The sequence below is a fragment of the Python bivittatus genome, unplaced genomic scaffold (assembly GCF_059951505.1).
Source record: "Python bivittatus isolate LINGU-HERP-01145 unplaced genomic scaffold, Pbiv_v1 ctg000850_np1212, whole genome shotgun sequence".
In the NCBI taxonomy this organism is placed as follows: Eukaryota; Metazoa; Chordata; class Lepidosauria; order Squamata; family Pythonidae; genus Python; species Python bivittatus.
The window spans coordinates 62119892-62146763 of record NW_028277112.1 but is presented as its reverse complement, the minus strand read 5'-3'; the positions used below and the strand labels follow the sequence as shown (position 1 = coordinate 62146763).

Genomic DNA, 26872 nt, shown 5'->3' with positions numbered 1-26872 from the left:
TATTTTGTATATGATAGGCTTTTAATATTGTGTACATGTCCACCAGTGCAAAAAGTCTGCCTGACTCTGAACTTATATGTATTATGGTAGTGAGCAAAGCTTTCAGCTTCCCACAGCATCTCTTCAGGTTGAAGATTAAATAAAAGCAAGACCAAGTTAAAAGGAAGAAATGAAGGGATGCAGCCAAAATGGATTGAATAGACGCACCAACTACAGAAATGTACTTAACTGCCCCATGCAATGTTACTGTTAATTGCTTTAAAAACTGCCTTTTTATTTTGTGAAAATAATCTTTACTACTCAATTCGGTATGAATAAAACCAAAACATACTAAATTATGTTTAATTTAAGCCATATGTAAACATACAAACCTTTACATTCAGTTAGTTCCTAAACTGCATCAATTTCAGGTTATAAAGATATGGAAGACACTTTCAATGTGTTCATTATAAAACTGAAAATTTGCTTTCTCCTGACAGATTCAATAGCTTCTATTCCACGCTTTTTAAGATTGTAATTAAGGTGAAGTCTAAATATTAGTAGGAACTGTAATGTATGATTGATATGTTTCTACTGTAGAAAAATTTTATGTGAATTCATTTGTTGTTGAACATCATTTTTTTTTAAAATAAAGACTTTACTGAAGAACATCCCATAAAGCTTAATTAGCAGATTTTGCATCCACCTTTACAATTATAACTTTTGTAGAATAATTAGTTTGTTACCATGTCATTTATCTTTAATTAAATCATACCCCCCCCCCAAAAAAGCCGTACTGATCTAGCAGAAGCTCTCTATTCTGGCAAGCAATAACTTAATATAACCATTACACTTATGTTGCAAACAGAAAATTGTGTTAAAGTATCACAAAACACCCACATGGAAAGCAGAAGATTGAGCCTTTCACCTCTACACTGCAAACTTGTAAACATCACAATGGAGCTGCAAAATGAGGTAACCAGGTCTGACAAAGCAAACTGTGGGCTTTTAAGATATTTATAAAACTATATCTTTTGTAACCAATTTGTGTTTTGGAATTCTCTAGCTGTTTTTGTCAGGCCTATATAATAGTATAATCTGAACTCAGTTATTTCTGGCTAAAATGGGTTAGGTTGAAGCACAAGTAACTTCTGTCATCCAGAAGTGCTGTCAGTAACCAGAACTTTGTGTGTTGTCAACAAAGAGATCTTCCAGAAAATTGTTCAAGAATTGCCAGCGCAGCCAAGAAAGGGATGGAAAAGGCTAGGGCAAAGGAGGAGCCAAGCTCCAGTCAGACCAGGAAAACACTCAGGCACAAATCAAGCACAAATTAGGGTGTGTTAAAGGCATTTCTGTTTTCCAGTACAGGTAGTCCTCGACTTATGACCATTTGTTTATGACTGTTCAAAGTTACAACAGCACTGAAAAAAGTGAGTTACAACCAGTCCTTGCACTTATGATTGTTGCAGCGTCCCCACAGTCACGTGATCAAAATTTGGGTGCTTGGCAACCGGCATGTATTTACAATGGTTGCAGCGTCTTGGGGTCACATGATCGCCATTTGCGACCTTCCCAGGGGGCTTCCGACAAGCAAAGTCAATGGGGGAAGCTGGATTCACTTAATGACCATGTGATTCATTTAACGACTGCAGCAAGAAAGGTTGTAAAATCAGTGTGACTCGCTTAATGACCGCATCGCTTAGTGACAGAAGTTCCGGTCCCAATTGGAGTTGTAAGTCGAGGTCTATCAATACACTGAATCTAAGCAGAAGCTCTAGGGGGGAAAATCGTAATCCTCCCTTGGGCCATAGACATCTTCAACTGATATAAAATCTAATCTTCAACTATGACCATGATGTTGATATGCTATGCTTTTAAAAACAAATAGAAATCTATATAAGATATATCTACTAATTTTATATAGTTTATTCAGTTTCAGCTATGAGAATAAACAAGTTTTTATCTAAGATAAGGTCTGAAGATCCATTTACCAGAAGAAAACTCATAGCTTATCTCTTGAGTTCTCAGACTCCATCTGAAATGTTCTACAACTTTCCTCAACTTCACAACCATATTAGCTATTCCTGAAATTTAACATCAAGTCTAGCAATTTTCATAAACATTGTAGATTCAATAAATCCTCCCAAAATGATTCATTTAAGGCATGTCTCACAATGTACCAGGAAACATACTACAGTGCAAAAGATACTGGTCATGTTCTAGAAGGTATACACAGTTTGTAATTCTGGTAGATCTATTTGGCCTCATCTTCATTTCACATAGATAACTATAAATATTAGAATCGTTCAAATCTCACTATAGCTAAACTCTCAGAGGGGATGTCAGTGATGGCTTTCAGAATTATCCCGGAGGGGTTCATGTGAGCTCCTTGTTAAATTTGGTGGATTGTCTAAGCTACTTGTTAATGCAGATGAAGTCTCTGGAGTATCTTGCAAGGACAATATGTGCCACATGCCCAGTCTTTCTTCACAACAGGGCCTATGAATTCTGGTTGGCACTGCAATCTGCAAATCAGCAGCATGAGAGATACTTGTGTGTTAATATTTGGTTCAGTTGCTTTTGCTCAGAGGAAACAGACTAAAATACATCAGAATTTGCATTTTAAGGTTGTTTTTTTTTAAATTCATACCAGGATTTTTGCCTTATGACTGCTATGAGGCAGATTAAACTAAAAAATAGGAAGTTTAAACATATCTCAAACCAATCAAGACATTACACTGATTCCATAAATGTTAAAGATTAAAAACCAATCTAGTCAGATTAATGAAAAATTAACTAATATACTGATTCTGACTGCCATGCAACAAGTCCATGAATTTTCTAAGCAAGAATGAGAGGAAACTGTAGCTATTTTTTTCTGAAACATAACAATACCTGGCTAGTAAATTAAGGAGGATTTCTTTTTCACCTCCCCCAAATGATTATTAGACTGTGAATATGTCTAGCACAGTGGGTACAAATTTAACTAAATTTATACCTTCATGCACAGTTTAGATCCCTGCACTACTAACACAGGATTAGAAATATATTCATTGTAAAGGAAATTCTGCCCTGTAGAACTAACCTAATGATGACAAAGAGCTTCTATTTAATTTTTATAAAGTAAGATATAACAGTAGCATCATAAAACCATCAAGTGAAAATAAACTAATAACCTATTTCCATTAATTATCTCTTTCCAAACAGAATAACACATTTTGGGCATCTGAGATAATTAATACAGTTGATATCTGCATCAGGGAGAACAATTCTCAGCTTTCTAGATACACTGCTATATACTTACTTTTGTTTTTTGGGGCTCTTAATCTTGATATTTTCTGGTCTGTTTCTTTTTGTTATTTCTTTTCCATTCTTTAACCATTTGAATTTGAGAGAGAGGTGCTCAGAACTGGCTTCACTTCTGAGAACTAATGTCTGACCCACAGCAGATTCTTGGCTTTTCATCTCCTTCAATTCAGGAGGCACAGCTAAAGAAAAAAATAATAATGTGTAAGTGACTACGTAGTCTTTGGAAATGAAAAACAAAGGCAGAAAATGACATCTGAGCAACTTGGAGCATTTAAGACATCTCAAGATTAGGCATTCTTTACATGAAAGTTGCCAATTTCATGCAAAGAAATTATGAAATGAAGGGGAACAAGTGAGAGGATATGTAAGGCCTACAACCCAAGCTGCAGTGAATCACTAAGTTTGTTATACCCTCACTTTTGTCTGTGTATTCAGTAATGTTATGTTTGGATGAACTGATAATATGATCAGGAAATGCTGGTCTCTCCCATTCCAATATTTGTACTTTGTAGAAAGTCAGGGACTAAGACCCTGTGCTCCTCCTGTTGCTGGACTTCAAGAATGGTTGGAAGTGGAATTCCAGAAGATTTCCACTCATTCTACAGTTGATAATAGTATGAATACTAGAAGGAAGCTCCAGAGAAATCTGTCTTACCTGCAAAACATTCCTTCCCCCACCCAGGAAGAACTTATTTTAGAATATTTATTAACCTGTAAAACATTTGGAATTAGTAAATATTTATTGCATTTAGATGAATTACGCATGGAACTTTTTTCAGATTTTTAAAAATATAAAATTATATAAATTATGTCTTGTGAAGATAATCAAATTCACGAGGTTAACTATAATTAACAGCTGACCTGTGCTCGAACAAGAAATCTGAACTGAGGTATTTATTTATGTCATTTATATCCTACCCACTTTGAGAGATGCTAGGTGATTCACAAATAGTATAAAGATCTTAAAGCATTAAAATAAAATCCCATAATAAAGCAAACAAGCAAAATTAAAAACTTGAAAAATGACCTGCACCACCAACAATCAAACTCCAAATGCTGATTAGAAAAACCCAAGTTTTCAATACTTTCTGGGACATTAAAAGTGTGGGGACATCTAGATCTCAGAAGAGTAGACTGTTCTAAAGACACAGAACTTACGGACTCCCAGTCTGCCAACCTCCAAGGGAGAAAACATCCACAGCAAAGAGTGGGCAGATATTATTTGGAAGATACTGTCTTGTAGGTAGTCTGGACCATGTATTTAGTGCTTTACAGGTTAGTATTGGCTTCTTGAACTGAACTCCCTGACAACTAATGCAGCTTCTGCAAAGTGGCTCCCACCCCCTATTATGTGGGTGGCTGTGTTCTGTACCACTTACAGTTTCTGTGTAATCTTCAAGTGAAAATTATTTCTGTTTTGTTTCTAATGGGCTTAGAAAGTAATAATTTGATTGTCTGATATCTTATTCTTCTAATACAAAGCTTGAAGTTGAACTAGAAAAAAAATATAACAAGCAGACTAGACACTGTACAGAATGAAAAAGCATTGAATTAACAACTGAATAGCAGAGGAATAAAAACAGAGCAGTAAGAATTATCTCTAGATTTGTTTACGCTACTGTCCTCTGCAAAATAATTTCAACAATCTCATATTTTAATGTTTTGAAACTTTCAGCAAAGCCATTATTTATGCAAATTTGATTCTGTTATACCAGAATTGAGAGGTTACTAGGAGATGTAAATGTAAATCTAACTGGTCCAGGTATTCATCATTAAATACATAAAAAGATGAAATTAAAAAGAACCACTGAGCTTTGAAAGCACATGGATCTAATTCAATTTGTGCAATGTGAATATTCCTCAATCACCTCTCCCTTGCATTTTAAATGTGTTCCATGGGTGCCTGAACTCTATAGGAAAAAAATCAGGGGGAAGTACAGAAATAGGCAGAGGAATCATAGATTAGAAAAATAATTCTTTTAACTAATTTTAATTTTGTTCTGTAATTTATATTTTAAATTTTATTTTTCTCATCATTGATCATGATAAAGTTTTTGATTTGACAGAAGAGTCCATTCCACTGTTGATGCCTGTTACATAGATGGTACATTGGATAGAGTCCATTACATTTATATCTCGCATTTCTTCTATTAAGGAAATCCAGGCAACATATTTAGCAGTTCCAGAGGAAAAAAATCACATCTGTGTTAGAAAAGTTGCTGCTTCATGATCCTTTAGATCATGCCCTAATACTGAGCCAAGCTCCAATAAAGCCAGGGTGTGTGAGTACTATAAAATTTATTCTTCAAAAGAGTCTACCTCTGTTAGTAATAGGCCTGTTTTGTTTACACTGCTCTCCAATTCTGAAACTTAAAGGAATATCTTTCAAGATCTAGTTTCTCCTTTCAAAGAGGGAACACTTTATACATTACATTTTGTAATAAAATAAATATGGGCTTTGAATTTCAGATGTTTCCATGACATAAAAAGCCAAATTGAAACATCAGTCCAATTACCCTTCTCCCCCTGACTGAGTTGCATAACTTGTTTATGACTTATTGTGCAGGGTGAATGCAGTGTATCTGCAGCTTTCAATGAGAAGCAGGAAGCATGTTTACGATTTTACTTTATTTTTTCTTTTAAAGTCTTGAATGGAAATCTCCAAATGTCCAATCCTCTCAATTTGCTGAACACAGTAAAGTCATATATGAAATCAGATACAGCAGCTGACACTCTGTGTGACTGAAGGGATGGGGTGTGAGCAACTGAATGGCACATTCCTTGGAACTCAATAAGCCATGCTTGCTGTGTGATACAGACACAATAAAACTAGACAGCAAACACAACATTTTCCTCTAATTGGAATGGGGGGAAAAAGCCTGTTCTGGTTCTCCATTTCCATTCTAATATGTTCATCTTCATTTTTAACAGTTCAGTTATTTAAATATATTTCAAAAAATGTAATGTTGACATTTACCAAGACTCAGGAGAATCGAAACCAAGACTGATATTTTGGCTATTAAGCATCAATTAATATCTTATGGCACAGTTGATATTTTTTTAAAGATTAAGGTAACTAGCCAGTATGATGAGCAAATCATAAGAAAGCTTTCCCATCAGATCTTACGAAAACAGCAGCTGTTAAATATATTCATGTAAAACCAATTTGATTATCATGTACATCCACCAGTAAGTATAAATGTCTTCAGCCAGGAAATATTAGATTTTTTAAAATAAAATTCAGTTACTTTTACATAAGATAGGCAAAAATAATATTTTTTTTTTTGAAGGAATATGAAGAAACAGCAAAAGGAAAAAAAAAATCCTTTTAAAGATCATGAAGGTGTTATCCCCTAAATAGGCTGGATTATATATCGTCAGTTCTATTGCCTGAGATTTCATTGAATTACTACAAAATTACATTCTCAAGACAAGCAAATAGAAAGACATCCAGGTATATCTGAGAAGTTTTACTTCTTTAACATGATCCTTAGTGTCCCTTTTTAAATACAATTAATTTAAGAAGAAACAAGGTTAACTATGGAAAAACTAAGAGAAACTAGATTTCGTAGAAATCAACCTAAAGATTCGGCAAACCATTGTTGTATCTTTTGCTCCATCAAGTTTCATTAACTGACCTTGTACTAATTAGCTTACTGTTAGCAGGTTTGCTGCTTTTCAAAAAAAGGCCAGTTGTTGTTAAAAGGCAGGGAATAAATATTATTAAAAGGTACAAAGGCAACTTGACTAAATGACACTGTAGGCCAGGTATAGACAAGGACTATGAAAACAACCTTAATTTGACAATAAATCCCACTGAATTCAGGAAAAAACTATTAAAGGGTAAAGATATATATGGCTGAGTTGCACAAAAATTATCACAAATGTTTTCTAATTATTATCTCACAAAGCATACAAACATCTTGCAAAGGGCACATTTGCAGCAAAATCCATTGTATGCCAATACAAAAACAAGACCTATTTGATTAAGTGAGTTTACTTCCAAGTAAGTTTGCACAGGATTGCAGCCTTAGTATGTGTGTTTTTTATAATAAAGGCAATCTATTTTCATAAAAAGTTTTTTTACAACAAATGCTGTGGAGAACCACAAAGATGACCTTGGGGAAGGTATGCAGTGAACAGGCTTTCAACGGGGATGTCAGCCCTTTGAGGAACAGCAGATTCCATAAGAAATATTGGAATGCTACATTATTGATAAAGGCTATAGTAACAGAATTTTGCACGCCAACAGCGTTTTTCTTTCCCTCCCTCTTATACCGAAGAGAGTCAAGGTGGGGTCATGTTTATGTTTCATTCTAACACCTTTTTCCCTTCTCAAATCAAAATTTTTATTACGGCGTTTAGGCCAGAAAACACTACAATAAAAATACATAAACCTATAATTAATAAAACTAAAAAGTAGACATAAAATACAATAAAATTACATAAAATAAAGTAACAGTAATATAGATAACAGTGGCAATCACCAAAATTTCTACTAATTTTGGCAGGACAGAGGGTGGCACAAAATCAGGCAACCTGGAAAGATACATCAGAGTCCTGGTCAGATAGAAGAAGTGAGAGATGAGCATTGTGCTCTCTGCCAGGATAATTCTTCCTTTCTTAGGTTTAAGTCATGCTTGGCTAACTGCCTCTGCTGTATACCTTCCCCAAAGTCATCTCTGTGGTTGATGCTATGTAATCTCTGTAAATTCATAAATGTTTATATTTTCCCACAAATCATACTGTCTCTAAGTTAAGTGTATTTTAATTTTTTTATTTCTCTGCATATCTCAAATAGAATTAATCAATATTATAAGAGTAGTTCAAACAAACTACTGTGGGTTTGTCTCTAAAATCCTATACAGATGTTATAAGTGGGCTTCTTATGTAGCCTGAACATTTGACCCATCTGTTAATTATCTATTATTATTTGCTAAGAATTGAATAACCCACAGGCTTACCTACAGTTGATCAATGTTTAATTTTACAACAATTGCCAGGAAATACAGCACATGCTCACCACCATTATTAATAATGTTAATATATTATTTTATTTTGGGGGGTCTGTTTTGTTTTGTTTGATTTTGTGTTGCTTTTAAGATCATTTCAATCCAGGCTGTCTGTCTGGTTTTATGTTTTATCTGTTTTTATGAATTTTTTTGGTTTTGTACACCACCCAGAGTCCATTGGAGCTGGGTGGCTATAACACATCTGAATAAATAAAAAATAAAGAAATAATCCTAAAATGAAAGGCATAGTCTTAAGTAAGCACTTAATGAAGTTTAGTAGATTAATGGATATAAGATATAGCAGGTTAAGATGTATAGCTACTTGGGTATTGTTTTCTAGGCCTTGGGTTCCTGGAAGGCTTAGAGGTGCATTGGTGCAATTCTTTTTTGGGGGTGTGTGTGTCAAATGGAGGTTTGAATATTCCCTCTGCAATGAGAGTCTTCTATAGCAAGGCAAATGCTAAACAGTTATATAGTGCATAGGTTTGCATCTACAAGGACATCTCCCAAGTTTTTGAGGGCCATCTGTAAGCTCTCCAAGGTTTTTGAGGCCTATCTCCTCCCTTGACTTCTATGCTGCCCTATGCTTGGAAGCAGGATCTATTTTAGTAAAAACACAAGTTTGGATAAGTAAAATCACCTATTGACTTAAAATGACATCCTTTCCTGAGGAACTAGCCTCTACCCTCAACCTGGAAGAAGACTTGAAATGAAATGATCAAATTGTGGTTTATCTACATTAGTTTTGCAATCTCTGGATTTCCCCAAAGCTCAAGAAGTTGTGAGATGGCAAAAATAGGATATAAATAGTCCTCACTTACCAACCAGAATTGGGATCAGCAACTCCATCGGTAAGTGGCACATGGTCGTTAAGTAAAATGTCACATGACTGTGCTGAAGATGTCAGTTCTGGCCATGGTTGTTAAGTGAATCACGATGGGTCATTAAATGTGACATCATGTGATCATGACTTGTGACTTCCTGCTGGCTTCCCCATTGATTTTGTTGGAAACCAGCTGTGATGTCTCAAATGATCACATGACTGCAGGATGCTGAGACCATCATAAATGTGCCCTGGTTACCAAGCGCTCAACTTGTGATCACATGACTGTGGTGATGCCACAATGGCTGCAACTTTGAGAACCAGTCATAAATCTCCTTTTTCAATGCCATCGTAACTTTGAACAGTTGCTGAACGAGTGGTCAGTAAGCGAGGACTACCTGTACTGATTTACAGAGAGACAACACCAAATCCTACTTTTTGCTTTGAGAAAGGAAAACTAAGCAAAGCTTTTGTTCTGCCTAAATATCTTTATAATGTTGAATTTGCAAAATATCCCAGGACATTCATCTTAACTTGTATTAATGCTTCGGGCTTACTGGAAGATATTGATATATTCCCATCCCTTTGACAGAGAAGTTTTACCCCAGACATTCTGGAACTATTGAAACCACAGATCATGTGCTGTTATACAGTACTGCAAATTTTATGATATACAATGATAGTGAGTATACAGTCTTAATTTTAAGTAAGTTTCCTGATAGATCAAGTAAATTTTATTACTCAATTCTTCTTGTGGATTCTAATGTTGATTTCAAAATTGCCAAATTCTGTTTTTAGAGCCTATGAACTAGGAAACAAATGATGAAACCTAGACATTTTTAAATTTTAATTTAACAATTTGTCCATGAGAGTTTTTAATTATGCTAAGATTGCATAATGGTCTCAGTTTGTTTACTAAGTGCCACAAATTGATGTGGTTGGATAATGTATTTTTTGGCTACCACTGGACTGTAAACTACCTGTTTTTCTGTCTATCTCTACCGTCGTACCTATCTAAAAACAGGTAGAACTGTAAATCCTGGGTATGTATATTTGCAACATTAAAATTATGTTTGCAATATTCTGCAAAAACATGCACAAACACATAGCTTTCAAGAATGTGGTTTACATAACTGACCAAACAGTAACATAAAATGTTAATTTACTTTTATAAGATTTACATGTCAAGTAAATCTGCTATCTTCACTCTTTTATTCTACATTAATCTCTTGATGGGACAAATGTGCAAGCCTTATGATCTTTCCTAAACTATTATCAGCAGCCCTCCATAAGTTAATAAAAAGGATGTTCAAACCTTCCTTCCTATATGTGATATGCTTTCCCTCTTGTGCTACTATTGCTTAAGAATGTAATTTGGTTGAAGTTTAAAAAAAATAAAATAAAATAATAATAATAATATAATTATTATTATTATTTCTCATGAGCATGAAACCGAGCAAACTCAGGGAGGCAGGGAGGCAGTGAAGGACAGGAAGGCCTGGCGTGATATGGTTCATGGGGTCACGAAGAGTCGGACACGACTTAATGACTGAACAACAACAACAATTTTTCATCAGATGTTAAAAACCATTTTCACAGAGAAAGGGAGACCTTATCTCCAGGCTAATGTCCTCAAACTTGAATTTAGAAGACATGCTTCTAATATTAGAAATAAATTTAAAAGATGGAACAGAGTTGCAGTTTATATGTTAAGTGTAACGGACAAGGACAAATAATTCAATAGATTATAGATTACGTTAAATATTCATATATATTTGGAGAATCAATAATTTGAAGTAATTGATTTGATAATGGAAGTGGCAAATTGTTATTATAGATTTCCTGTGTTGTTTCTCCTTCAATTATTTACAGAACTTATCAAGTGTACCATGGCTTTTTTTTTTTTTTTTTTTAAACCTATAATGTGGTCTGGTTTTGGCTTAATGTTACATGAACCTCTTTCACAGGGACAGTCACCTTATTGTGGTGAGAGAGCTTAGTAGTTCCAATAACCATGACAATGAGCCTGATAAGGTCAAAAGAGAAGGGCAGATGAAGCAAAGAATAACCCACCACAGAAGTAAGGCAAGTGGCATCCTACAGGTAAATCCTCCTAGAAGGAACTCTAAATTCAAACCAGGAAGAAGGTGGTGGCAAACCACTTCCACACTGGTGTCAAGGAAGGCTATAACATTTCAACACGTTTAGATGACAGATGATGAGAACCTAGGTAGAAAGGCATTCTTCTAGTTACTGGATGAGCTTAGAACTTCCATGAGTAGATCTAGAAGTAGTGATGTGAGCCAGAATAGCACCACAAAGAAATATGGCCACTGATGGTGCTAATAAGAAAAGAGAAGTTCTTTACTTCTTTTACAAGAACACATATAATTGGAACATGGAATTTGAGAACCATGAACCAAGGAAAAGTTAAATAAATGTGTAACTGAAAAGGTTTTTTTCTTCATACAGGAATGCATATTGTTCTAATTTCCATTAGTACTGTATGTAACACTGAATTCAGGCCTGCAAATAAGGCTTCTAAAAAGACAACAAAGGAATTTACTGGGAATACTATATATTTCCCTGCAACAAAGGCATATTACTAAATCACTGTGATTTAATGTTTAATATAAACCTGAAGCATTAAGAACACTGGTGTTTAGTGGCTAACATATAAGAATTGTGTTGCTGTTGTTCCTCTTCTTGTTGTTATTATTATTCATATAACTGCCCTCTCCAGTGGACTCTGGGTGGCTTACAAATAGAACACTAAATTAAAACAATTAAAAGCACAAACGATATGAAACAAGATAGCCTGGGCTAAAAGCAGCCATTAAAATGAAGCACAGCAATCCTTCCCCAACACACATTAACCCCAGGCCTAGGACCAAACCAAAGCCAGTTTTTAAGGACTTTTTGGGACCCCAGGAGAGAGGGTGCCATCTGTATCTCTGGGGGGATGCGGTTCCAGAGGGCAGGGACCACGACAGAGAAGGCACGCTTCCTTGGTCCCACAAGATGACAGTGCTTAGTAGAAAGGACCTGGAGCATACCCACTCTACCCAAATGGGAGAAAGGCAGTCTGCAGGTAACCAGGTCCTATGCCATGAAGGGCTTAATGAATTGTACCTGGAAGCCAACTGGCAGCCAATGCCTAGCTCAGTTAGCACATATCAGAGAGAATTTAGTAGCCCAGCACACTGAAGACTCATTACATTGGGGCCAGGAAATGGCACTCCACTGAGTTCAATCCATCTATTTGAACTATAAATGCTACCGCCAATTCTCAGAATTAGGCACACAAGTTAAATTCCTTGAATGTGTCAGTGTCCCTCAAGTAATCAAAGACTGTTGATTCTAAGCCTATTTTTCATGTGCAAATTAATAAAAATATGAATGAATATACCAAGGTGTAATTGATTGGCTGAGAAAGTCTAATGTTAACGTCTAATGTTGAAGAAACTATAGACTAGAATTGTCAAAATGAGGTCAATTTAGATTAGCATTAAGCATAAAATCTCCAAACTCTGAGGATTAATTCTTTCTTATCAGAGATCCCTTTAGCAGAAGATACCAGCTGCTGTAAGTAGAACCTTATGATTCAAAACATAGTTGTAACATTTACCTATGTTATATTCTGTCCCCCATTTCTTTCAAATTTGCAATGATGAATGACAGAATGGGGATTTTACTATAAAAGTAACATAGTGGGAAATGTGATAAAGCTATGTCCACAAAAGAACTTGTTTTATTTCTTTGCCAGGATTATCACATGGCTGATGCAATCAAAGAGTATAAGGAAAATGTTTCCTTCCCATTCCTTGCCTCTGAAGAAAATCGTACAGTTTTGTACTACCTCAAAACAAATATATTCTGGCAATGCTTTATAGATGAGAATCCAGTGAAAAGTTCTTCCGTAGCTTGCTAACACATGTACACATGAATTATAAAAGGAAAATCATAAATGGTGCAATGAAATAGCAATTGATTAAATTAAAATAGATTCATTGGTAAAATAAGTAAGGCAACCATTTCCCTGGCAGTAATCGATGCTAACAAAAATCTTCTAGCATTATTAACTTAATCAGCACCAATCAGCTATGAAAACATTGCATTGTCTTTCTTGCTATGCCTCACATAAGAAGCTTCACATCTAGAGCATCCCAAAGAAAATCATCAACAGAGTGCTTAGGAAGTAAAATGAACTCGGGGGCTATTTTTTATTAGAAAGCACACATGCTTCTAACTCCTCATAGTACTTGCATATGATATAATAAAAATAGCATAATTTTTTTTAAAAAATCAGACAATATTGAACCACATGCTAAGATGGCTTAGATGAGAAGCAGTTCAAATTAAAACACCTATTTGAAGATGCATTCTACTTAAGTAAATGTAACTTTCTTTAGAAAATATCTTTCTTCTCTTTCTCCATTTTATGAGCTACCCAAAGGACCTGTTGTATACAAGAATAAACTATAAATGAAACTAGCATGAAAGTAGGTTACTGAAGCCTCAGACTGATAAAGGAAGGCAGTTGACAAGAAAAAAGGACACTGAAATTTACAAGCTCCTCAATACACATAGAAGTAACTGTTACTCTCCATTACACTTTCCATTCATATGATAGCAATATTATTAAGAAACCAGTATATATTTCTGGTTTCAGAAATGTTATGACTGTGAAATCCTACTACTGCAAATAAAGCTGTTTTTTAACTGCACAAGTTTATTCAGCTTAACTGATATACAAAGTGTGTGACTTAAGGCAGTACTACTACAACAAAAGTAGTAGGCAGTTAAGAAATACGAAGGTAATATATGATAGGTGAACAGTTTGAGGATTATAGAGAAAATGTGTGTTGTGTGTATCTACAGGCATGCAAAATCCCACTCCTAAAATGATTATGTTTTGTTTAATGAGGGCAAATAAAAGATTTCCATTTATAATAATCTTAAAATGGAAATTTCTGGTTTCTATATATGCCCTGAGGGTTTGTGCAAAATTATTTGCAGGAGTGCAATGAAAGACAGTGTAGTCCTCGGGTTATGATGGCAATCGGGACCCAAATTGCCATTGTTATGCGACACAGTCATGAAGTGTGACATCATGTGACCACGTTGCTTAGCGACAGCAGTTCCAGCAGTCCTGGTGCCATCATTAAGTGAGGACCACGTGGGTTGTTAAGCAAGGACATCATGTGACCATAACTTCCAAATTCCTGCTGGCTTCTCTACTGACTTTGCTTGTGGGAAACTGGCAGGGAATATCAGAAATTGCAATCACATGAGTGCAGCTCGCTGCGACATCATAATCGCGAGCTAGGTGCAAAGTGCCTGGGTCATGATCATGTGACCGCAGAGACACTGTGACAGCTGGAACTCCAAGGACCAGTTGTAAGTCCCCCTTGTTCAGTGCCATCACAAGCTTGAACAGTCGCTGAATGAGTGGTCATAACCCAAGGACCACCTGTATACACAATCCAAACAAAATTAGGTTAAAACAGAGTAATATGTAATTATATAAAATTCCAACCTGCTTCCAGAATGACAACAGAGTGAGGGCAAGTCTAATTTCATGAGAAGGGCTATTTCATAATCTCAGAGAAGGACCTCGTCCTGGCCTCAGCCCACCTAATATCCCATTAATGAGGATTATAGTCAATTCTTCTCCAGGGTATTTGCATTGGGGGTGACAATTCCAGCTGAAGGAGAACATTCTAAAAGTGCAGCAGTGCCAAACTACTTAGGGCTTTACAAGTCAAAACCAGCACTTTAAATTGCATCCAGAAACTCAATGACAATCAATGCAGAGTCTGGAACACAAGCATTCATCGTTTCTTATGCCAGTTAGTACATTTTGGACTATCTGCAATTTCAGAGTGATCTTTAAAGGCAGCCACAAGCAAAGTGTGCTGCAGTCCACCTGGGTCGTGATGAGAGTCCAGGTGACTGTCACAAGGATCACATGCCGCTATGTATCATTTGAAAGAATGGAAAGGTGTTTCAATGAATCCCAGGCTACAAAAACCACTACCCCCAGATAGGAAAATACTGAAATAAATTGTGTTAGCTGCCTCTTGATCTCTTTATCAACAGATCTTCATTATGAGCTGAGGTAAGTAATTACAACAAGCATTTCTACACAAAGCTTTTCCAAAATGGGACATCCCAATGCAACAGGATCACTGCAATTAAGTTACCCCTACTGTATGAAGCACGGTGCTCTTAAATAAACATAGACTAATATTGCATATAGATAAGTGGTAATAAACCCAATGAAACCTTAAAAACATTTGAGAGAGTAAAAACACTTGGTTTTGGTGGTAAAATAAATACATAAAAAACCAGGATAAATTCAGAGCTTATTTGGGATTATTAGTACATACGCAAGATGTAATACTTTTTAATACTATGGTTTTTTTGCGGATATCACCTACTTTGCAAAATGTTCCATGGTTTAGAGAAAAAATGGATAAAATAATGTTGAATTCAGATAAAAATTGTGATGTCAATTCCCCCCCCCCCAAAAAGGCAAAATTGACAGTGGTTTCAGATTGAGAATAAAAAGGTCGTGAAACTTGTATATGTATTTCAAAATGTGGCTACGAGTGAAAGGGTTACTTTATAATCAGATGGGGGTAAGACATTCATCCAACTTAAACAGAGCTTTGTCGCTGGAGTTATGAAAACTCTCCCCACTTATAAGGCCAAGAAGTTCTCGTTAATATTGTGTTGTACATTCTTTTATCCCTGTCAGATACACCATTATTAAGATTACAGCTTCAAATATATTTTCTGAATTGTGAAATCTGGCGGTTCCTATTTATTTATTTATTTATTTATTTATTTATTTATTTATGCAATTCAATTTATATGGCTGCACATCTTATCAAGTGACTCCTGGGTGGGTCACAATAGTTAAACCAGCAGAAACACAAAATAAATATGTAACCAGCAGCTGAGATAAAACAACAGATAACCATCATGTAATGGGCAGGAACAATAACCTGGAGGAACAGGAGGAAGAGCTGAACCCAAGACAACAGTCAGATATAAGAAATCTGAGTCTGGGGCAGAAATGTAATTTGAGGAAGCATCTCAGACGTGACTCTCTCTAGTTCTCATGAAGATAAGTGGTGGGGAGAGCATTCAGACTTGCAAGATTCTGTTACTATAACCTTATAATAAAAATAGTATTAGCATGCATATCTTTGGTTTCCAAGTTTGACCTACCTTGGAGGGATGACACATCAACAAAACCACTTCAAGGGCTCTGATTGACACCCCGACCCCCATGCCCAGGAATACAGCTTTGTCTTCAGGGCCTTCTGAAAGGCCGAAAGGTCAGGGCCAATCTGATCTCCAGGGGGATAATATTCCACAGGGCAGGTGCTACTACAGAAAATGCTCTCTTCCTGGGTCCTGCCAGATGATGTTTTTTAATTGATGGGCCATAACATGCCTCTCCTGCAAGATCTGATGGGATGGGAGAACACTTTGGGGAGAGGCAGTCCTGCAAATAACCTGGCCCCATGTCACGACAGGCTTTACGAGTGACCATCAGCACCTTGAACCAAACCCAGCAGCATAATGCAACCAATGCAACTCACAGAGCAGAAATGTAACAGGCGTAAATCAAGGAGGGCTCATAACTGCCTGCGTTGTTGCATTTTGAACCAGCTGCAGCTTTCGGATGCTCTTCAAGGACAACCCCACATAGAGCATGTGACAGTAGTCCTGTGTTCATGTGAAATGGCTCATTTTGGAGAAAGACTGCCTTTATAAAATATACTGAAATATTTCTTTTTAACTATTAATATCAAAAGGAAAATCTTTCAGTGACTAATAGCAATTCTCTTCCCCCTTTTGCTGATCCTATCTTTGGACTCATTTTCAAGCTTAAGCAGAACATACAGAGAGAAATAGCAGAAACATCTGGGGTTTATTATAAAAGTGCTTTCCTAGCCCACGGCATTGCACAAATCCCGGCAGGCAAGGAGTCACCCTTGACCTGCCAAACAGGATTACTACAGTCAAGCAACTTCCTCGTGCTGCGCAGCTGCCTTCCCTACCTCCAGACAGGCTACCATGCTTGAGCTGGCTTCAGACGGAAACAAGTAAAGAGTCTTTGTAGCCATAGTCACCACATAAAGATTTCTTGGCTAGGTCTAAACTGATATTGGAGTCCAGCAGAATAATTCTGGCTTCAGGACAACTGGGTAGCACTCACAGACCCTCCTCCTTGTATAACTCCTATTTTCATAGGCAATGCAAACTTCCCGCAGGTATTGTTTCATTTCCAATGTCTGTTTGCTTGTACTAACTTTTCCCTAAGATGAATATTTCCCTCTGAGTCATCCATCACTTCACTCTAATTCTCACACTGATTCTGCTTTTCTTGCCTGATCTCTCTGTTTCTTTGTATTTGTGCATGTATATGTACATATGCACTCTTCACAATGTTTCTGTTTTCATTACAGGTTGTTAAAACATCAGCCTTCATCCTTTATATTCAACACATGATGATATCTAGTCAACCTTGACCCACCTAGAAAAAGTTAAGCAGAAACGGCTAGTATTTGAGACACCTCCACGAAAGTCCAGCATTGTAGTCTAGACTGGGAAGTCAACAACAAGAACAACCACTAGCAACATCCTGGAAGAAGGTAAATGGCAAACAATTTCCATGCTACTGCCAAGAAAACAAATATATTAAGGTAGTTACTAGGATTCCAGTTTGACTTGAGGGAGTCATTACCTTACTCAACAGTTGACAGCACTTAACAGATACTGACTCATCCCAGAAGCTAAGCAGTTTTAGCCCCTTTCAGTACTTGGATGGAGGGAACACCTGGGGATATCAGCACTGTAGTCTAGATTAGAATTGGGGTGAGGGGGACTCAAAAACTATTCCAGAAGAATACAATAGCAAATAAATGTCATATTTTGGCCAAGAAAATGACATGGATGTGCCCATGAAGCCACCGAGAAACAAACTAAATTCAAGGGTAACTTTGTCTGTAACTTCGTATTCTCATGAAAAATCACCATACTGGGCTTAGACCTCCAGGTCTCAAATTTGGTCCATAATTTACTTCACATTAAGTTTTGCATTTTAGTTAATGCATTTTCTATTCTCTCTCACATCCTCTGTATGTGAAGTAAAATATGTCAATTTACAAGAGATCACAATTTAAATAGTTATAAAAGTAAGGATGCACAGTGCTTTGGATCCATATCAGAAAAGGTGTTTGGGAGGAGACACTGGGTACCAGTGTTTTCTTAAAGAACCTGAATCTTTCCCTGGTCTCTCACAGGAGCCTTGCGATCTCAGAAAAATAAGCACTGGATGTATGGAGGCACTGACAATCTGTTCATGCCCTTTCCAAAGTGCCATTCCATATTCTACTAGCATCTCCAAACAGAGAAAGGTTGAGTTCAAATGAGAGCACTTCCCCATTTCTAGTCCCACCCCTTCCCATGTCTAGATCTATACTACTTCTGTACTACTTCCTCTGTGTCAGTTTGTAATTAGCAGGTGTTATGTTTAATTGAAACATATTTCTCACTGAGCCTGCATAGGAATTAACATCATCCATTTTTAGTCTGGCTTTGGTTCTGTATTTCAGATGATTCCAAATATATGCCAACATATTTTATGTCTTATGTATTAGCCTTATATACAAGTAAGCATGATCCACCACGGTGCTTTGCTTTGAGTGCAAGGTAATGTAATGTGTGTCAATATGAAGGGTCAGAAATTATATACAAAGTGAAGCATCAAAGCATGACCTGTCCACGTCAACCTAATGCTTTGCTTTCAGACAGGTGGCTTTCTGTGCATATATATATAAAAAACATCAAATGGCTGGACAAGTGATCAAAATAAAGCAGCTGCTCTCATCCAGTAGGAAAAAGCACCACACTGCTTCACACATCTGCCTCAATGGGGCGATTCAATGGAATCAACTCCTAATCAAGGCATCCCCCAACTAAGTTCACACAACTCCATTATGTACTGTTATGCCTTTGATCGAAGCACATTTTCACTGTAAAGTAGCAGTTCAAACAATTTCAGACCTCAATTGCTGAGCAAGTGCTTTATCTATTGAAGCAGACTTCATTTATTTATTTTATTTAAACAATTTATAAGGCCACCCAACTCACTCATAGTGACTCCAGGTGGCTTACAAGAATAAAAATATAATAAAAACATTAGAAGTTAGTATCACATACCTAAACATGCCCATATTCATGAACTAATAATACTACTGGATCAGATGCGTCATGATCTCTGCCAAGGCATGAGTTGTATTAAGTTCTTATATAGAACTATGCCTAGATATCAGCATAGTAGATACTGTACTTAATATTTGTGACTGTAAAAATATTAGTGTGCCAAGTCTCCTATGCTATCTGAAAATTAATCATGTACGGAGTCCTTGGTGGTCTCTAAGCTTGGTTGTTTGCTTGCAGATGTTTCATTACCCAACTAGGTAGCATCATCAGTGTGAGTGAGTGTGGAGTTTTCTCCCTGTTTATATACAGTAGCTTGCCCTCCCAGTTTTGGTGGGGGTGTGGTTTTCTCCTTAGTAGTTCCTTGATTAGGGTATTGTTTTCTGATGGACGGATTGTTTGCCTGATGTTAATCCCTGCTTATCTGGGTGTAGGCTGCTGGAGAGGATGTGTTCTGGTCTTTTTGTTTCCTTCCTAGCTTTTTTTATTGTCTCTTTTGAATGGTGTGTAAATGTGGTTTATCTCTATGTGTCTACTGGTGGCTGATTTGTCTGAATGCCAAGCTTCCAGGAATTCCCTAGGATTTTTGGATTTAGCTTGGTCTAAGATGCTGACAGTTTCCTAGTTAAAACTATGGTTGAGTCTGTCCATGTGTTATGAAATTAAGGAGTTTTCACTGTATCTTCTGACTGTTAGTTGGAGTTCATGCATGCACTCTGCTAGTCTTCCGCCTGTCTGTCCTACATAGCAGTTGTTATAGTCCTTACACTGTATGTCATAGATGACTGTTTTTTTTCCCCTTTGACCTTTCCTGATAAGGATTCGTCCTTTCGCTTATCACTCTCTACCTTCTACCTATTCCTAAGTCATTAAACGTGCTTGTTGTGTGAATTCTCTGTGGAAAAAGCACAACGCTTCTATTAGTTCAAAGTACTAATCAACAAAGGAAGCTCCCCTCTGCATCTTGACATGATTCACTAAGCAGAGAACTGTAGTTTTCTCTTATTAGGTGTGATAGAATCAGTCACACCCAGAGCAGAGGCACAGAATTACCTGTATTCAGAGAAGGCCTCCACTGCATTTCTTCATGAATCATTGCTCTAAGCATTCAATTAGTTAAAAGTCATGATATAATCTGTAATTAACACAGAAGCAAAAGTATGAAGATGAGCAAATCTTACTGTTACACAATCAAAATAGCAGCCTTTCAATGTAAAAGTCAATTGTCTGTCCAATTTTCATTTAAAAAATTGTGCTTTGATAAGAAGTCTAAAAAACATTGCTTTAAGCTACAGTATTTCATATATAAGGGTAAGAGAGGCAAGGAACAATAATAATAAAGGTACATCTGCTTCTGGCAGAACTTCTCATAAGTATCCCATATTGGCTGAGTTTCCTTAGAAAGCTAACAATTGTTATCTTTTGATGATACACATACATAAAAATAAATGTAGGCATCAGATAGCAATGCATAAAGTATTTTTTTAAAAGAAACCTCCTTCCATAAATACATAAAAACATCCAAAAAACTCTTCAATATATTTAAAACTTTGAGATTTTATCAAAAGAAACTCAAACCCTATAATGGAAGAGGGAACAGAAACCTAGATTTTATGTTGGGCAAGAAGGGGGAAATAGAGAAATCAAAATTAGCTTTGCTTTCAGTACTGACACAGATGAATGCCGTATTTATTAGTGGGTAAAATAACCATTCCTTTTATCACTTTTATCAACCATGTTATTTTTCTCATAGTGTTATGGAAGATAAAATAGGTTTGTGAATCTAAGTGGACACAGACGTGTTTCAGCATCTCACTTTTTTTCTTAAAAGAAAAAAGAAAAGACAACAAGTTCATTATATTTAATTGACTTTGTTTATTCTGTTTCTGTTCTGAGGTTTTCCATGAAAACTGACAATCATTGCTTAGGATGGGAGTTATTAGTCACAAACTTACCAGAAAATTGGGCAATCTTAATGCCTGGTATCTAATTTATCAAGGGAAAACTGAATAAATTGCAGTTCAAAGGGGTGAGGATGGGAAGAAAATCAGCTATCTGTAAAATTGGAATAGATTTCTTAAACTTTTTTTATCTCAGGACCCCTTCCCACTTTTAAAAATTGTGAAGGACTCCAAAAGAGCTTTTGTTTGTATGGGTTATATTTACTGATATTTACCATATTAAACATTTAAATTGATGCATTTGCTGCCACTACCACTTCTCACAATCGTTTGATGGGATATTAATATTGTATTATTTTTCAACATAGGCTGGTAAATAATTTTGATTTTGAGGACCCCTGAGAGGGTCTTGGGGGACCCCCAGGGTCCTAGGACCATACTTTAAGAAACCCTGAATTAGAACATTTCATGCTTGATTGGACACAACTTTGGCTCTAGATCCAGTGCTAAACCTTTGCTGCTGATTTATCTTTGGAAATTAATCAACTCAGCTGATGCTGCAGAGGACAGGCAGGGAAAATAGATTCACTACATTTCCTTTGTAGTTATGGGTAAGCAGCTCTCCATTAATGGAACTTCTGCCCTGCCCATCTCCTGGATTCCCCTCCCTTCCAGTGCCTTGCTGCTGTATCCCTGTTGCTTTCTGGCCACTCTTTTGGGCAGCTTTGTTACACTTCATCATAGTGGTCAGTTGTTTTCTGGTTGTGGTTGTTTTCTTTTTTCCTCACCAGGAAAGAAAGAAAGAAAGAAAGAAAGAAAGAAAGAAAGAAAGAAAGAAAGAAAGAAAGAAAGAAAGAAAGAAAGAAAGAGGGAGGGAGGGAAGGGAAGGGAAGGGAAGGGAAGGGAAGGGAAGGGAAGGGAAGGGAAGGGAAGGGAAGGGAAGGGAAGGGAAGGGAAGGGAAGGGAAGGGAAGGGAAGGGAAGGAAAGGAAAGGAAAGGAAAGGAAAGGAAAGGAAAGGAAAGGAAAGGAAAGGAAAGGAAAGGAAAGGAAAGGAAAGGAAAGGAAAGGAAAGGAAAGGAAAGGAAAGGAGGCAGGCGGTAAGGGCAGAACGAGAAAGGGGACAATGTGTGGGTTTGCTGCTGTTGTTAGAGGTCCCCCATTAGACAGGTGGAAGTGTTGATCCTCTCATGTTGGGAAAGAGAGGGTATTCCTGGGGAGTCGCATAGCACAGCTAAAAACCTGGAAATGCTGCTAGCTATGCAGATGGAACCTTGATTTTCCGAAATAAGTTTAAGTAGACTGTGGGGTTTCAAGCACCAGAAGCTACGTTTCTGCAATATGCTTATATTCTGCAAATCAAGACAAACACAAGCTTCTAAGTAGTTTTCAATTTCCCTAATACTCATAATTTGGAAAGGGTGACATCTAGAACAGGATAACACGAATTTTGCCCGATACATAGATGACATATATTAAAAGTACAGAAAATGCCTTTAATGATCTGTTTGTGACAGGAAGAAACCTATTCTTTTTCTATTGTCTAATGTTTTGGTCATATTCCATCTTTCTCTCCTAGTTGCTTAAGGCAACTTCTGATAATATGCTCATTTCATATCATGTCATTCATATAACATACTTGCATTAGCAGATTTTTTTGTGGAAAATTAGGTAATTGATACCTTATCTATATTTCCATCTCTAAGGCATGAAGACAATTTAAATGGTTGCAGGAAAAAATAACAGAGATACAGGAAACATGATGGTTCCTGACAAAAATGCTAGCAGGTTTAAGATAGAGCTTAAGGCAGAGTTACGAAGAATACAATAGACCTTGTGGCTTTTCCATGTCTGCAAAAATTAAGGCAAGGCATCGTCACCATGAAATTTTCTTTATCTGATCTATATGTATCAGAACAAGATTGAAAACAAAAAACAAAACAAAAGAGAGAGAGAGAGAAAGACAGGTTCAGGAACATGTCTTTGACTCATACTGAATTTATTCCATTCTCATGATTGCATGAGATCAGTATCTCAGAATCTGAGTCAGAATCTGCCTTTCTCCAAGTCCTGAGGGACACGTATATTGCATGTGCGTGCATGAAGAAACCAATGCAGATTTGATGACCTTTCTAACTCTTTAAAGGAGTGTTTTAAAAGTCGCCATTTTAATAATCTCCTCTAGTCTGTAAAGCAGGAATAAAGCTAAGGAAGTATATGGCCGCATAGAACATGCTCCTTTCAACCAAATCTAAGGCTTAACAGCTGCCTAGCAGAAGCAGCTGCCTCCTTGCTCTCACTTTGAATGGGGAGGCCTGGCACGTGATCCAGACCAGAATTACAGCACTTGTGTGCATTCAGAGTTTAAAAGGTTCGCATAGCAAATATACATGAATGATACCCAGAACAGGTATTCATTCATTACAGGATACAAAGTTCTGCAGTAGTTCCAGACTGAACCGTTTAATGTCACCTTGAAATCATATAAGTTGATCTACTATTTGGAAACTGGCTTAAGCAATATTTTCAGCTCTTGTTTTAGACTCCCTTCAGGTGAGATGGTTTGACAAACAAACAAACAAACAAACAAACAAATAAATAAAATAAAATAAAATAAAAATAATGTTTAACCAAAGGCAATAAACTAAACTTAATTAAAATTACTTTCCAGGTTAATAACCACTGTAAAAACAAAACAATATTAAGGGCAATTACTCAATTAGTCAAGATTTTTGGACCTCTTCAAATGTGAAAATTTACAGCTAAACTACGAGGGTACATAAGTTGAAAGACCATTTTTTTTTTTTTAAGGTAAAACTTAATCAAAAAGTATTTTGTTTATGGATAATCAGCCTAGTCAAAGTGTGATAAGCTAAGTGAAGTGATGACAAACCATAATTTTTTCCCCAAAAATACACCTTGTGGATTAGGATATGGAAAGGCTAAGGTTCATATTTTATATATTCTTATGTGTGTATAAAAAGGAACAAATAAAGTGTGTATTTTAGTATGTGCTGCTCGTGGTGCACCCTCTGGTGGCCAAACACAGGTGCCAGGGAGAAGCTAAGCTAAACAACTTTCTTCTTGCAGTTGACTACCTCAGAGTTTATATCTTCTAAACTATATGTGTTGTTTCCACTGGGAGATGCACACAGTTTGAATTACAGTCCATTTTTGCCAGCAGGTACAAGTTGATGCTTCACATATGTACTATGTGTCAATGGTGGCTTACAATATTTTATGACACTGCTCAGAATCAACCCTAAAAGCAGCTGTAAGAGAGACTGACTCACTTCTTTCTTTGTAGGATAATCAGTGACATCACTTGGAGATAGGATCTCTCCTTTCCATGAGACAACCTGACTCAATCACGTAAATACAACTGCCTAGATAAGCACCAACCCACAACTTGAAAAAGAGGAGCAATTCTTATAAATCTTTTTGTTAGACTTTTGGAAACTATTCTTATTAGCCACAGACAGTGAACAGAGGCAATTTAAAAAGTTGTGCAAATGTGTTCTCCATTTTGGTCGTTAAAAAAATAAAATAGTCATTTTATTTATATAAAAGGTAAAATACTGGAAATTATGGATTGGATCCAGATTAGTCACATTTATAGCAAATACACTGAAATCAAGAGAGCTTACATTAATCTTACTGAGTTCAGTAAGTCTGTTCTAAGAGTTATCTAACACTGTATTATCTATGAATATTACTGAGAATAACATCTAACCCAGGCCCAAGATAATATTTTTATTTATTTATTTACAAACACAATATTACCATATGAAGCTAGACATGGTTGTAGTCAATCACAATGATGGTTACATCATCAACCATCAACATCAGTACCATTCTTACATTTATTCAGTTACTACAGAAAAGAAGAAAGCATTTTTAAATGATATTTTTATAAAGAAAAAAATCAATGGGTCCTTTTGCTTTGTTTACAAAAGGAAAAACTTGGTTCCAATGTGTGACATTGTAAAGATACTGGCTCATAAACTGTCATATAAAAGTACTGTTTCTCTTTAAAATATTAAAAGGAAAGGGAGGATTAAAACAAATCAAATTAAAAAGATCTCTGCACCAAGAAAAACACCACAGAAACTTTTGAAAACTCGGTAGGAAGGGAGCCAATCACTGTTCTCTTGTTAGACAATCCAGTAGGCAAAAAGGTTCAGCTTCATACTTCCATAGCCTTCAAGTAAGAATTCAAGTATGGTCTCAGTTCCCTTATATGCAATTCTTACATATATGAAAGCAAACTGGGTCGGAAGAGCAGAATATACATTTTAGAAAGGGGAAGAGAAAAAAAATATGTCTGTAGTGTTGATGCCTTTTTTGTGCTGCCTGAATGACTCACATAAACTACTGATACTTGGTTTGCTTTCTTCTATCATAATGGAAAATGATAAACTATCAGTACTGTTAAGAACTGCATTCAGTCTTGTTACTTTTGGAACGTTAACAGCACAATGATTGGCTAAGAATTCATAGCATTTCCAGAACACTCAGCACCCTGCCCCAATCATTGGTCTTCAGAACTCTAGTTGGTAAGCACCTGCCATAGATACATCGTCACAAGCAGACCCTTCCTTTTTAAAAAGCAAAGTCAATACCAGATTTCTTCGCAATTTGCAAATGCTGAGGCCAATTCGTTCCCATCTCTTTTTATTTGTGGCTTCATTTTAACAGTGGGTCAACTAATGTGGAAGATGGGGAAACCATTCTTCCAAGATCACACTTGGGACTCTTTGAAACAAGTGAACACATGGAGCTTCTGGAGATATTCAGGTACTTCTGTTTCTGTAGGAATTTCTTCCTCCTTTTCTATTTCCCCCACTCCCAGAGAAGACATCATATACACAACATCTCCTATGAGTTCTGATAAGCATTTTAAAACCCTTGCATAGCTAACACATCTCCTCTTTTAAAACCAAGCACAAAGTATGTGCTTTCTCTCCTATCAATATTTGCTCAATGTCCAAAAGAGTTCCTATGCATATTATACAGGGACTATCTCTTTGTACACAGATTATATTGACTGTAAACTGAGCAGTAGGAGTACTGGTATGTCCTTACCATTTTATTTACATTCCACTGACTATTGTAGAGTAGCTCTTGCCATTTCCAGGCAAAAGATGATTGTGGAGTGACTGAAGTTCATTCACATGCTGTAAGAGGACTGCATTCATTTTGCAAAGATTAATTATCAAATTATTTTTAAATATTTTGTGATATATCTGAAGTTATTCATGAGGTTAAAGTGTTTTCTTTTCCTCCCTTCTTTCCAAGAAATCAGTACTGGCATGACAGAAGTGCATAAATGTTTTTACTTTGAATAAAAACCCCAGGAGATTGATTTGTTATTCATTTCAAAAGATTACTTTGCCCAAAGAATTAGCCATATCTTATTTGAAAATATGGTTACTCTTATCTGTGATAATTCACAGCTCTTCCTCTCTACGCTAGACCACTTTTTCTCTAACTGAAATGGCATCTTGGTTTGTTTACCTTTAATCCACAAATGCTAATTCATTAGTCACAACCCACATGGTAAAAAAGTAAGAGGGAAAAACAAGTCTCTAATCTTCCTCTTGCAAAC

At 36.4% G+C, this 26872-nt stretch overlaps 1 protein-coding gene across 5 annotated transcripts in view; it reads right to left on the bottom strand.

Moving 5' to 3' along the window:
* Nucleotides 1-26872, bottom strand: part of NRG1 (neuregulin 1) — a 173575-nt gene that overhangs the window by 133715 nt on the left and 12988 nt on the right. For all 5 annotated transcript variants that reach the window (XM_088129889.1, XM_088129886.1, XM_088129887.1 and 2 more), the window contains exon 2: nucleotides 3284-3467. In XM_088129889.1, coding sequence (XP_087986015.1) covers nucleotides 3284-3467 — 184 coding nt within the window. The remainder of the gene's footprint in view (nucleotides 1-3283; nucleotides 3468-26872) is intronic.